This window comes from Sinocyclocheilus rhinocerous, unplaced genomic scaffold (assembly GCF_001515625.1).
Source record: "Sinocyclocheilus rhinocerous isolate Xijiao unplaced genomic scaffold, SAMN03320098_v1.1 scaffold2887, whole genome shotgun sequence".
NCBI classification, from domain to species: Eukaryota; Metazoa; Chordata; class Actinopteri; order Cypriniformes; family Cyprinidae; genus Sinocyclocheilus; species Sinocyclocheilus rhinocerous.
Window position 1 is genome coordinate 147,308 of NW_015652397.1, and position 13,480 is coordinate 160,787.

The 13,480-nt window shown below is 36.4% G+C and overlaps 1 protein-coding gene across 1 annotated transcript; it reads left to right on the plus strand.

Moving 5' to 3' along the window:
• The first annotated feature begins 602 nt into the window (after window positions 1–602).
• dele1 (DAP3 binding cell death enhancer 1) lies at window positions 603–9,645 on the plus strand. Its single transcript, XM_016520899.1, has 11 exons — window positions 603–725; window positions 2,916–3,033; window positions 3,105–3,198; window positions 3,648–3,774; window positions 4,708–4,884; window positions 5,571–5,608; window positions 6,344–6,425; window positions 6,503–6,645; window positions 7,041–7,157; window positions 7,249–7,402; window positions 8,609–9,645. Exons 1-11 carry the CDS (start codon window positions 695–697, stop codon window positions 8,821–8,823), a joined length of 1,296 nt encoding a protein of 431 aa, XP_016376385.1. The 5' UTR covers window positions 603–694; the 3' UTR covers window positions 8,824–9,645.
• The last annotated feature ends 3,835 nt before the right edge of the window (window positions 9,646–13,480 follow it).

Below are 13,480 nucleotides of genomic sequence, written 5' to 3' on the forward strand. Positions count from 1 at the left end.
TCTCTCTCTCTATCTCTCTCTCACACACACACACACACGCACACAGTCTAAAATTACATTAATGAAATATAATAATAATAAAAATAAAAGAATTATACAAATGCAAATGAAATTGAATAAAAATGATATTTTAATTAAAAATGAAATTGAAAATAATAATACAAAATCATGAAATAAACAGTTTCTTTCCCATAGCTTATTAGATCCTGTTAAACAAAACACATTTGAACTGAATCAACAGGCAAACAACATAATAGTCAATATGTTTTATTAAAACAAAGAAAATATACAACATAATATAATGCAAATCAAAATCTGATTTTAAATAAACATGCACATTTTATTATTAATAATAAATACATAAATACATATAATATAAAATATATAAATATAATAAAATATATGCATAATTAATAATAATAATAATAAAAATAATAACGAATGAATTTAGTCAAAATATCACAATTACATCATCAAACAGAAGCGCCCTTCACACTGCGTCTGTAACTGTACCGGCGAGCAGCGGCCTCTGGCGGCGGGAGAATCAACCGCAGACTGTAGTTTATATTTTGGGGTGATTGCGTCATTTCCGCCGTTCGTCCTTCACCGAGCCGCTGCTGTAACTCGTGACTGTCAGACAGCATCATGGCGTGAGTTTATTAATCCTCATAAACTCACAGAAACAACAGCAGACATGTGGAGGATTCAGAGTTTGGTGGGCAGAGGTGAGCGATTATGAAACACCCACGAGCTGCGATACATTAATACACTGTTACATCCGAACTGATACATTGATACACTGTTACATCCGAACTGATACATTGATACGATACATTAATACAGTGATACATTGTTGCGATGTTTCACTGCATGCGACTGTGTGACAAGTATCATTAAGAAGAGCAGGACTTTAGTTGAATATCTGAATAAAACGCATATTTTAATAAGTTTGAGGATAGTTTCGGTTTCAGTTGCAAATTGTATTAAAATCAACAGAAAACAGGGAAAACAAACACACACCCACACAAACAAACAAATAAATAATATAAAGATACCTAACGATAACTACACTGTGACGTTTTAATAATCGTTCTAATTCTATGAAAATAGTTAAATACACACCACAGCTATTATGGCCATAACGACACAAGAACGATATCACTGGAATCACTTTGAGAACGTTTAAAAAAAAACAACAACAACGTCGACAACCAATCAGAATCCACCAAACTTCAAAGAGCGCGATTATTTGAAGCGCACTATAAAAACAGAACGTTATTGTGCGTTAAAAAGCGTGTTAATTCTGTTAAAATAGTGAATTCAACACCTCAGCTACACTTTAAGGCGGCAGACAACAAAACCGTTCGCACTTGTCATGCGTTATAAGGCCCAGTTGAACGATATCTATAAGGTAACTATAACGATAACTAAATTAGCATCCACACCAACAACTATAAACATAACTATAACAATAATTATATCAGAATCCACACAAACTGACCAAAACGTCCTGTTCGTTATAGGCGCGCGCTTCAGTTACATGTTTGCCGCGCTTTATAGTCAGGTGGATTCTGATTGGTTGTCGATGTTTTTATCGTTCATCACCAGCTCGAAAAAAAAAAAACGTTCTGAAAACGATTCCAGTGTTATCGTTATAGTTGCGGACTCGTGGAATTAGAACGATTTTTAAAGCTTAAATAAATGTATAAATTAAATTAAAATACATTTATACGCTGTAAATTTCAATATGTTCAAGTTACTTGAAAAAAATCTCAAAAAAAAAAAAAAATCTCGTTATGGTTGCTCAATGTGTTCATGTTTACTCAGAAGCTAATTTATGAAAACGTTAATATGCTAAGTAACCTTAACTAGTTTTTCTGAGGCAGTAAGTTTGCAAGATTTGTTCAAGTAAAGTTAACAAATTGAAATTTACAGCGTAGTTATTGTTGTTGGTGTGAACGATTCTTTCGACAAAACTGCATCGCTTATAATAAAAACAGAATTTTATCGTCCGTTTGTGTGGACGCTAATATAGTTATTGTTATAGTTATACTTGTCGTTTTTTGGTGTGGAGGCTAATATAGTTAGCATTATCGTTCTTGGTGTGAACTAACGGTACACAAGCATGATGGTTCGGTACGTACATCGGTTTTGACATCACCGTTCGGTATGGTGTATTAAAAGCATAAAATTGCTTTTTTTATATATTAAACAGCTGTTTACTGAACAAAATCCTCTTTCTTTAAATAAATAAATGCAATTATAGTTAAAAATTTTATTAGGGATAAAAATCTACCTCAGCTTATGCTCTAAACTATAGCGAGTCCTTTTACATTACTATATGGTTACAAACTTAAATTCAATTACTATTTATTTTTAAATATAATAATCAATACTCAAATTAAAAAATTTTATGCAAACATTTAAATTTCACACAATGCAGTTTTTAAATTACCTTCTAAATCTAATTATAAAATTTCTATTTGCTGTTGAAATATAATCATTTACACAGCGGCTGTCATAACTTGTTTCATAACAGATTTATTTAATTAACATTAAATAGTTAAGACATCACTAACAGGTAAAGTAGAATATAATGAGTATATAGTCCAATATTTCGCGAAATGATCTTCTCTAGACTTCATTTATAGCGAACTAATGAGCTGAAGACACTGATGTCGTGACTTAATGAAATGCTACGAGACATTTTGTTTACAAGCAGTTTTATTGACGTCTTTCCGCTTTTGAAACACTGATTGAGCGATTACATGAGACGTTCCCCTAGTGTGAACGCTCCTTTAGATCTCAAATCACTGCAGATCTCTCTTGTGCATTTCCACAGCAGACGTTGCATTTGTCTGTTTGTAAACACAGAACCTCTGAAAGCTCACATGTGTTTTGCTCCTGACCCGCAGTGTTGAGCCGTTGCCATGGAAACGCTCCGCTGCGGCTCTCGCAGGGTCATCACGTGGAGGACGAGGTCCTCAACTCCTCCATCCTGAGCAGCGGACGACACGCGTCTGACAGCAGCAGGTACCGGACCGCACGCGAGATCCGTGACCCTGAAACCACTGAGATGAACTAACTGTCCCTCTGTCCCTCAGTTCTCACAGTTCTCACGATCAGAAAAAGAAGCGGACATCTCAGTTCTGCTACACTGGTCTGCCGAGATACACCGCTCTCGATGCAGTGGGATGGGTAGTTCACTTATAACTCTACTGTTTTTCATATGTCATCTCTGCGGTGTGTGTGTGTGCGTGCGTGTTTGTGCGTGTGTGTGTGATTGTGTGTGACTCTGTGCGTGTGATTGTGTGTGACTCTCTGTGTGTCTGTGTGTGTGTGTGTGTGTTTGTGTGTGACTCTGTGTGTGTGTGTGCGTGCGTGTGTGTGTGCGTGTGTTTGTGTGTGACTCTGTGTGTGTGTGTTTGTGTGTGCGTGTTTGTGTGCGTGTGTTTGTGTGTGCGTGTTTGTGTGTGACTCTGTGTGTGTGTGTGTGTGTGTGTGTGTGTGACTCTGTGTGTGTGTGTTTGTGTGTGCGTGTTTGTGTGCGTGTGTTTGTGTGTGCGTGTTTGTGTGTGACTCTGTGTGTGTGTGTGTGTGTGCGTGCGTGTATGTGTGTGTGTGTGACTCTGTGTGTGTGTGTGCAGGGCGCCGCTGCGGTTCTCTTCATGCAGCTCTGTCACAGGATTCACTCTCGGCTGTCCTCGCACGCGGATCAGAACCCTGGACCGGCCCGGATACGGAAATGCTCCTACAAAGTCCTGATTGACATCTGTGAGTCCTGCTGTCAATCATACAACATTTCAACCAATCAGAGATCAGTCAGGCCAACACAGGTGTCTCTTGCTCAGATTCAGAATTTAGTAGTTTTACTGACATATTTTTTATATTATTGAGAAAGCATTAGTAACATTTACACGGATGTGCATAATTGAAAATAAAAATTCAGATCAAAATAAATAAAGTAGAAATAAAAAAAAAATGATATCAATCAGAGATGAGTCACTAATAATATATAATTGACAGAGCATTAGTAACACATACACACATATGCATAAAAATATCCAGATCAAAGTATAAAATTATAATAATAAATAATATTCCTACTACCACTACTACTAATACTACTAATGATAAAGTAGAAATGAAAATAAAAAATTCAACCAATTAGAGATCAGTAAATAAAAATGTATTATTGCTAAAGAATTTGTAACATTTACATGCATATGCATAATTTAAAAATAAAAGTTTAAATAAGAAATGAAAAAATAAATTTGACCAAATTTAACTAACTATTTGATAAACTAATTATTACTAATTAATATTTGCTATTATTTGTTATGTAAACTTGGCTGTGTATTTCACTCATTTCACAAAATGTGCAACAGACCATTTAAATTGAGTCGTGTAACCTTTTAATGTTTGCATGACTGCATTTTAGTTTGAGAATAGTTTGTGATGTGAAGTTAGTAATGCTAAAACTGCGTGAATATTTGCATGCTTGATGTTAATTGCATTATAGGAGTCGCTTTAGAATATAAAAGTTACAGCATGGTTCAGATGATAAAAGAAATATGACTTATAAATCAGAAAATATGGTATGGTATGTCATTTAAATAAATAAAAAAATCTAGATTAAAATAAAGTAATAACAATAATAAAATAATAAGCGGTTTGTTTAACTCTGTACACTAATGTGTCTCTCAGTGTCCAGGCCGAATGCTTTATCCGACGGTGTGATGGTGAAATGCCTGCAGACCCCAGACAGCGGCTCCAGTGACCGTAGTCATGGTAACGGTGATGGAGACGCCACCTCTGACCTGCAGACGGCGCACAGCTCTGATGACCAGCAGGAGGAGCCGGAGAGCGCCGCGTCACACTGCGGTCAGAAAAACCAACATACTGTACACATTCACAGCTGAACCAAATATTAGATAGTACTTTTTATTTTATTTTTTATTCATTTTTACATATATGTGCACTTTATAATTAGGTTGGCTTGAGAAAGAAACAAACATGCTAGTGACATGCTAGTAACTTGCCAATCATGCTAGAAACATGCTCGTCACTTGCTAATCATGCTAGCAACATGCTAGTCACTTGTTAATCATGCTAGCAACATGTTAGTGACATGCTAAAAAAATGCTAGCCACATGTTAGTAACTTGCTAATCATGCTAGAAACATGCTAGTCACTTGCTAATCATGTTAACAACATGCTAGTAGCATGCTAATCATGCTAGTAACATGCTAATCAGGCTAGAAAAATGCTAGTGACATGCTAGTAACTTGTTAATCATGCTAGCAACATGCTAGTCACTTGTTGCTAGTCGCTAGTCATGCTAACAACATGCTAGTTACTTGTTAATCATGCAAGCAGCATGTTAGTTACTTGCTAATAATGCTAGCAACATGCTAGTAACATGCTAATCATGTTAGAAACATGGTAGTGACATGCTAGTAACTTGTTAATCATGCTAGCAACATGCTAGTTACTTGTTAATCATGCAATTGCAGATTCATACAGTATAGATGTGTAGTGTTGACTCTTGATTCTTGATTTTCTTACAGATGAAGAAACTCTTTTTCCTGAACAACTGAAACCAGAGGTAACAATTTAGACCGAAAAACACAGTTTGTCCTTGTATTTGAATCAAAATTGAACTGAATTGATCTGACTATTGTATTGTGTAGAGCTGTTTTATAGCTGAAATTGAATTAGTTTCATAATTAGTGAGTTTTGCAGCATTAACACGGTTGTTGAACTGAACTGAATCAACATTGAATAAATTAAACTGAATAGACTGCAAAAAAAGATTTTATTACTCAATATTTGTGTCTTGTTTTCTATAAAATCGATCAAGGTTTTGCTTAAATACAATGGGGTCAGAAAAATAATCTTGTTTTCTCTTTTAATTAAGTTTGTTTTTCTTGTTTTAAGCAAAAACTTACTCAGTTTTCATACATTTTCCAGAAAACAAGAATTACGTTTATTTTCTGATGACACTGTCAGATATTTTTTTCTCTTGTTTCAAGCATAAACTCATTTCATTTTGATGCATTTTTCAGAAAGCAAGAAGTAATTTTGCTTCTCAGGTAAATGTATCTTTATTAAGAATGTTTATATATTTGTTCTGGAAAACAAGAAATACTGAGTAAAGACACTGTTGTCTTCTGTAGAGCTGATTTACAGCTAAAGTTTAATTTGTTTCATAACGTAAGATAGATTTTGCAACATTAACAGTGTTATTTTCCTGTGTATTACTGTGCTTTGAAACAGTCTGTATTGTATAGACCGCTATGCAAATAGATGTAATTTAGTTAGACGTGTATGTTTCCTGCAGGAAGGTGTTTCTCTCGATGCAGCAGCGCAGAATTTGCAAAGCGTGGCAGACGCCAGCGTTCCCGTAATCCTCAACATCATCGGTAACGACGAGCTCACACACTCAGAGCGCCGCTGCGTGATGTGAACGTGCGTCTGAACGAGTTCTCACGTGTTTCAGGTCTAGAGAGCGCGAGAGCGGGCGCCTACGAGACGGCCTTCTCCTGTTTTCTGGCCTCGGCGCAGCACGACTACAGCAAAGCTCAGTTTAACCTGGGAGTTTGTTACGAGAAGGGACGAGGAGCGCAGACGGACCTCAGCAAGGTGCTGGGATTCTCCCTGAGTTATATGGATGCATGCATTTTGCGTGTTTGAAAATATTTGCATGTTTGCATGCTTGATGGTAATTACATACAATAACTTGCTTTGGAAAATTAGTTGCAACATGTTTCAGATGATTAAAAAAAATGACTTGCAAAATCCGGTACATAATTTAAAAGAGCTTAAGATAAAGTAATAACAATAACAAAAATAAAAGTAGAATTAAAAGGCATTTTATCTGTATTTTGCTTACATTCATATAAACTCCTAGCCCTAATTGAATCGCGATTTGTTTAGCATCTCAACCGATTTGAATCGTCACATATTTGAATCGATTTTCAACCGGCTCGCGGTTAATCGTTACATCCCTAATTAAAAATAATATAAATATAAATAAATCTCCTGTGTCTCTCTGTCTTCAGGCTCAGGTGTGTCTGGGTGTGGTTTTGTCTCAGCGTCCGGACTGTGATGAGAAGAAGTGTGTTCATTATTTCAGGATGGCGGCTGAGAGCGGGGTAATGCATCTCTCCTCTTCATATACTCAAACGCTTTGAATGTTTTAAATGACAGCGATGTGAGGTCTGAAGATGATGTGTTGACGTGCAGGACGCCGCGGCTCTCGTGTGTCTGGCTCAGTGCTACGAGACAGGTTTCGGCGTGTCTCCGTGTGTCCAAACCGCCGTCAGTCTGTATCATCAGGCAGCAGCCAGAGGAAACCAGCGGGCCAGAGACGTTCTGAGAGACAGACACAGCCGAGACGGTCAGACACTCACACACAGACACACACACACACACACAGACAGACAGACACACTCACACACACACACACACACACTACGCTCACTCACACTCACACACAGTCACACACACACGCACACAAACAAACACACTCACTCACACACACACACAGAGAGACACACTCACTCACGCACACGCACACACACTCACGCACACACACACACACACACACACTCACTCACTCACTCACACACTCCGCTTACACACACACACACTCTCTCACACACACTCACTCACTCACTCACACACACTCCGCTCACACACACACAAACACAAACTAACTCACTCACTCACTCCGCTCACACACACACACACAGTCACACACACACACACAAACAGGCTATACATATCATCGCTGTCCGATGAAAAACACATTTTCCACTTCTGGCAGTTTTGATTAGTGTAATTGATACAGTACCTTGAACAATACTGATATTCTACACCACAGGGAATTTAATTTGCTCTTTAAGATGAAACACTGCCATTTATCATCGTTTATTTGGGTGAGCAGAATATATTTATGGGGTATATATTGTAGTATAGCTATATCTTTATTTGCATATGAGACATTGAGATTATAGTTCACTAAAACTAAACTGACATTTCCTAACTGTAAAATAATAAATTAATATTTCATAACAAGTATAATAATTATTTTACTTTATAGTAGTAAAAAAATGCGTATGACTTAATTTCTTCACTTACAAGAGTTTGAGCTCTTATAAAAACCCTCGAGCTTTTATATCGGCTGAAACCTGCAGGAAGACCTTTAAGTTTAAGGTTTACAAACTTCATTACGAATCTAGAGAAGTCAATACTGTGCAAAAATGAGTCGAAAATCTATATTTCTGACAACACTATCACAGATGTGTCTAAAGGTGCTAAAGGCGACTAATTTATTTAGCAAGATAGCTTTTATTTTTGTTTTTCATTGGACAGCAAAAATATAATATAAACATTTAACTCTAAAATCTAAATATATATAGTTTTTTCCTTTTTTTAAATGTTGTGTGTTTAGTTTTATTGCATTCAGTCCTTTTTAAAGAATAAAAACAAAATAATTTATAACAAACAGTTTTACCATTATCATCTAGGTGACTTTTTACATGTATAACTTTTTTCTTTTTAAATCTGCATTTGATTTATAAATCTCTCTCTTTCTCTCTAGTGCTGCGCTCGATCCGATCGGCTCCTTGCTTCTCTGTGATTGGCCAGCTGAATCTCAACTCCATGTTTCCTCAAGAGAAGCCCCGCCCACAGCAGCGATCTGGCTGCCAATCACAGCCGCTTCCTCATTCCTGGAGCACAGGAAGTCTGAGTGTGTCGCTTCAGATGCTCAGTGCTGAAAGCAGCCGCAAGGTTTGGACGCTCGGGGTGCGATAGCGTGATCAATTCACCTCTCATCTCATAATCACATAAAGCAGCTTATTTGACCGATACAAACGCATGCACAAGCATGTAGCCATTAGAAACGCACACAGAAACTGCCTGATCTGACCGATGAATGTTCTCAGCCAATCAGAGCAGAGCTGGAGAGTTCCGAGCTCAGTGATTGGCTGGTTAGGATGTCATAGATTATTCATGAGCTTTCGTTTCAGCCACTAAATATATTTTGCCAGTGGGAAGTGTTTGGTTTTGTATATATATATATATATATATATATATATATATATATATATATGTGTTTGGTTGTGGAGAGAACGTCTGAATACAGTGGAATGAGTGTTTTTATTGAGCGTGTAGAAAGGGATGTGCCAGAGTAAGCTTATCTTTATATTTTTCTTCTGTATAATCGTGTCTTTAAAATGTCTTATGGAGGTCACTTTGTGTCATTTTCTTGTTTTCTGTGCTATTCGGACACATTGTTTACGTGATTATATTAAAACAGTAAGCTCACATATTCATTCAGAAGCAGAAGAATGATCGGTTATCAAAAATTAACAACAAAACCATGTGATCGGCACCGTTTAATGCTAAATTAATCACATGTGTGCCAAAGGTTTAATTAACATGTGCCTTAATCAGATGTGCAGTTTATGGAAAGCCAGTGGTATTTTACGAACCTCAATATCAGAGCTAGAACTTTGTGTTGTTTGTATGTATCTTGTATCTTTGTATGTTTAGTATTATGAGGTTTATTGAGTGTCATCTCACCTTAAAACACTGTCTAAACTACAATAAAGACTTATGTGTTTTTAACTTTGTGTTTGACTGATGCATCCTAACAAAAAAAGTAAAACATTTTCGAGTAGTATGGTTTAGGGGTGACCCCGAATAGTCGAACATTCGATGCTTTGTTACGAGGAGCATGATTCGACTACCAATCTCACAGTCGAATCTTCGCCGTGTGCTGAACTCATTCCCTCTTTTCCCATCACATATCAGATCGGAAAGACATTTAGTTTCAGTGTGAAGTCAAAATGAAGGAAATGTTTAAAAAATGGAAATAAAGTGCCTTGCCGTCGCAAGTATTTAATAGTTTTATCGGTTAGGTTTAGGTAGGAACGCCTTTATTGTCCCAACATAAGGCGGCATCCATTTAGAAATGTAAAAAAATATATGATAATTTACAATCAATATGTTATTACTGCATACTGTTTTATAATGTACTACTGAGGTGCAAATATCTGCCATTTTTGGTATAAAAAGAAAATGCTGCTATTTTTACATAATGTAAATAGAATCTAGCATTATTTGCACGTAGTGTAAATAGCATATCGCTAATAAATTACTGCTATTTTCACTTAATGTAAATAGAATCCATTTCTATTTGCATAGCCGTTCCCATATTAAATTATTCAAATAAGTTAAATTACACTTTAAAAATGAAACTCAAACCACCAGCAGGTGGCGGCAAGTCACTGTCTTTGTCACTAAATCAGTCATTTATTCAATCAAGGTCGATTCTTTCATACAGCTGATTCATTCAGACATTTGTATTTATGAATGGGTCATTGAATCATTGACTCACTAGAATCGTTCATAAATGCACATTCATTCATAAACGGAAGACCTCTGTGTTTGCATGGAGTTGAGCAGCGGCTCAGCTGTGACTTTGTTTGGATCTATTTTCGCTCGTGAAATACAGCAAAATTCGACAACAGTGTTCCTAAAATCTAAGTTACAATATTAACTTATTGAACTGTTGTATGCAATCAATATCACATTTGCAAACTCCCTCTATAATCATTAAAAAGCTGTCACTCAGTTCATCGAGGTATTACGGCCATGCAAAAGCCCACATTGCACAGCTAACCATAGACAAATGTCCCGCTATTAGCCTATTATGTGCGGAAGTCGGATCGCTTTCCTACGCTATTTAATGGATAAAATATAGAAATCCCTTTAATTTCCCAAAATGGAAATGGAAATCCCCACCTCCTCCTGTGAGCGAGCGTGTATAACCATGATGAGGTATTACGAATGCAAAAGCCCACATTGCACAGCTAACCATAGACAAATGTCCCGCTATTAGCCTATTATGTGCGGAAGTCGGATCGCTTTCCTACGCTATTTAATGGATAAAATATAGAAATCCCTTTAATTTCCCAAAATGGAAATGGAAATCCCCACCTCCTCCTGTGAGCGAGCGTGTATAACCATGAAATATATTTATTAATTTTGTTGCACTAAACCTTAAGGTTCTTTGCCATCCAATTGCGCTACGTTTCCATTGTTTTTCTGATGTGTTTGTTTATGCTCTTTAAGCTGCTTCACCAAGCAGGGGCAGAGCACCAAATGTTGGGCCCCAGTCACACAACACCTCATCAAACACCCAAGACTGATTTATTTTCACTATTATTTTTAAAATTTATTTTCACAGTCTATTTTCAGAGGGTCCAAAAGAAACTAGTAACATAGCAAGATATTAATATATTACAAATGTAGACTTAAAATATTTTTCAGATAAGCAATCATTGCTTTAAAAAGATCAAGTTAAAAGTCGATAATTAAATTAACATCAAAAACAAATTCTGTAATTTTTTCTTTCCGTTCATTGCTATGGTTATCACATGTCAATCATCTCACTTTCGGGGCAGAATAATGGAAAGAAAATTTAGCGCATTCACTCCCGTTTTCGTCAAATTTAATCATCTACTTTGTACCAATGTACCGTATTTGACAACACTAGGCTATTGTAAATGTATGGATAAGCAGTTACACAGTCAGGCTTTTCTCTTGCAAGGCTCTCACCATTCTTCCAAGAAAAAGTAGCCTATTTAGTCAAAAGTTGTCTCCCCGTCTGCAGCTTTCTTTCCCTTTGCGAGGCATCTGTTACACATTTTCCCTGTGTGTTAACGTCAGTATTTATGACTGTTGAATGTCTGACTGCTTGACTCTTGGTAATGTGTTTTGCCCCTCGCCCCCACACACATAGGCAAGACTTGACAATTCTGATTTGACTATGTAAATCCTTAGTCGGGGACACAACTAATTGCCAACTATGCTGGCACACACATTTGTTTTGGTGACCGAAGAAGCTTCCAGTACACAAAGATAATAAAAAAATAAATAAAGATAGGTAAAAGATGTAAAAATAAGTAATGAGATCACATTCCAGAATGAGACTGAATTGGTACATGTGAAGAATAGAATTGTTGATTCATTTTCAGAAACACAAAAATAAGAGTTTGTATGAATTTCCATGAATTTAGCCAAGAAAACAGCAAGGGTAAAAAGGATTTTAATATGAATCTCTTGTTTGGTGTTTGTCAATGGTTATATCGTGACCAGATATTAAGGTAAGATACTGAGGATAAATCTGCAGCCATAAACCCACAGCTTTCTGGGAAACACTGTTTGAAGCACCTTGTAGAAGTTACATGAGCTCTGTGGATTAAGGTATAATAACAGTGACATCATCTGGCGCCGCACTGCAGCCGCCAGAAACAAAAAAGATCTGACGCCCTCTGCTGCTCAGTGTGTGTATGTGTGTATACCTGGCATTCCCTATCACTGTAAAAAATGACCGTAAATTAGGGATGCACCGATACCACTTTTTCCAGTACTCGCCCGATACTGATACTTTTATTTTTGGTACTTGCCGATACCGAGTACCGATACCGATATTTTTATTGCATTTGTACATTTTTTAAATATTGGGTACAGAAACCAAAAGGGTATGTATAATGTTAGTTGGTTAACTTCATTTATCAAATAGATACAGTCAAACCAAAATTTATTCAGACACCTTCAACATTTCTCACATTATCACAGTTTATTCGCTATAGTTTAGAAAATGTTAATAAAATATGACAAGAACTCAGAGTTAAACTGTGTCAGAACAAATTCATCTTGATAATGCTAGATAATTTTGATAGAAAGGTATGTAATAGATTACAATCAACCAAAATAATTCAGACAGCTGTTAGTATGACAGTATTTACACAAATTTGCAAAATAAAAAAAAAATTTTTTTCAAAAAATTGCAATAAAACAAATTTACATTTTTCCCAGACTCGGTCTGAATAATTTTTGGACCCAAATTTGTATCAATTTTACTGGTAGTCCACTGTATGAAGAATTTTTGGGTATGATTTGTCACAGTTTACTTTATTTTGCTATCCTCACTTACATAAAACTATAGTGTCCTGCACCCACTAGTAAAAAAATATCAAAAATTATATCTGGTCTCTGAATCATTTTTGGTTTCACTGTATATCCTTCGGTTATTTTCACACTTAATTATGCCCATTAAAATGTATTTTTTACGATAAAATTCCGGCAACCACAGCTGCCGGTTTTTTACCATAAATTTTCACTGAATTTTTTTTACACGAGGACCAAATTTCCCCAAAAGTATATTAATACCAGTAAATGTTGTCCTTTTGGGGACATTTTTTGGTCCCCATGAGGAAACAAGCTTATAAATCAGGGTTCCTCAAATCTTGCCCTGGAGGGCCCATGCGCTGCAGAGTCTAGCTCCAACCCTGATCAGACTCACCTACCTGTGATTTTCTAATGATCCTGAAGACACTGATTAGTATGCTCAGGTGTGTTTGATTAGGGTTAGAGCTAAACTCTGCAGGAAAGTGGATCT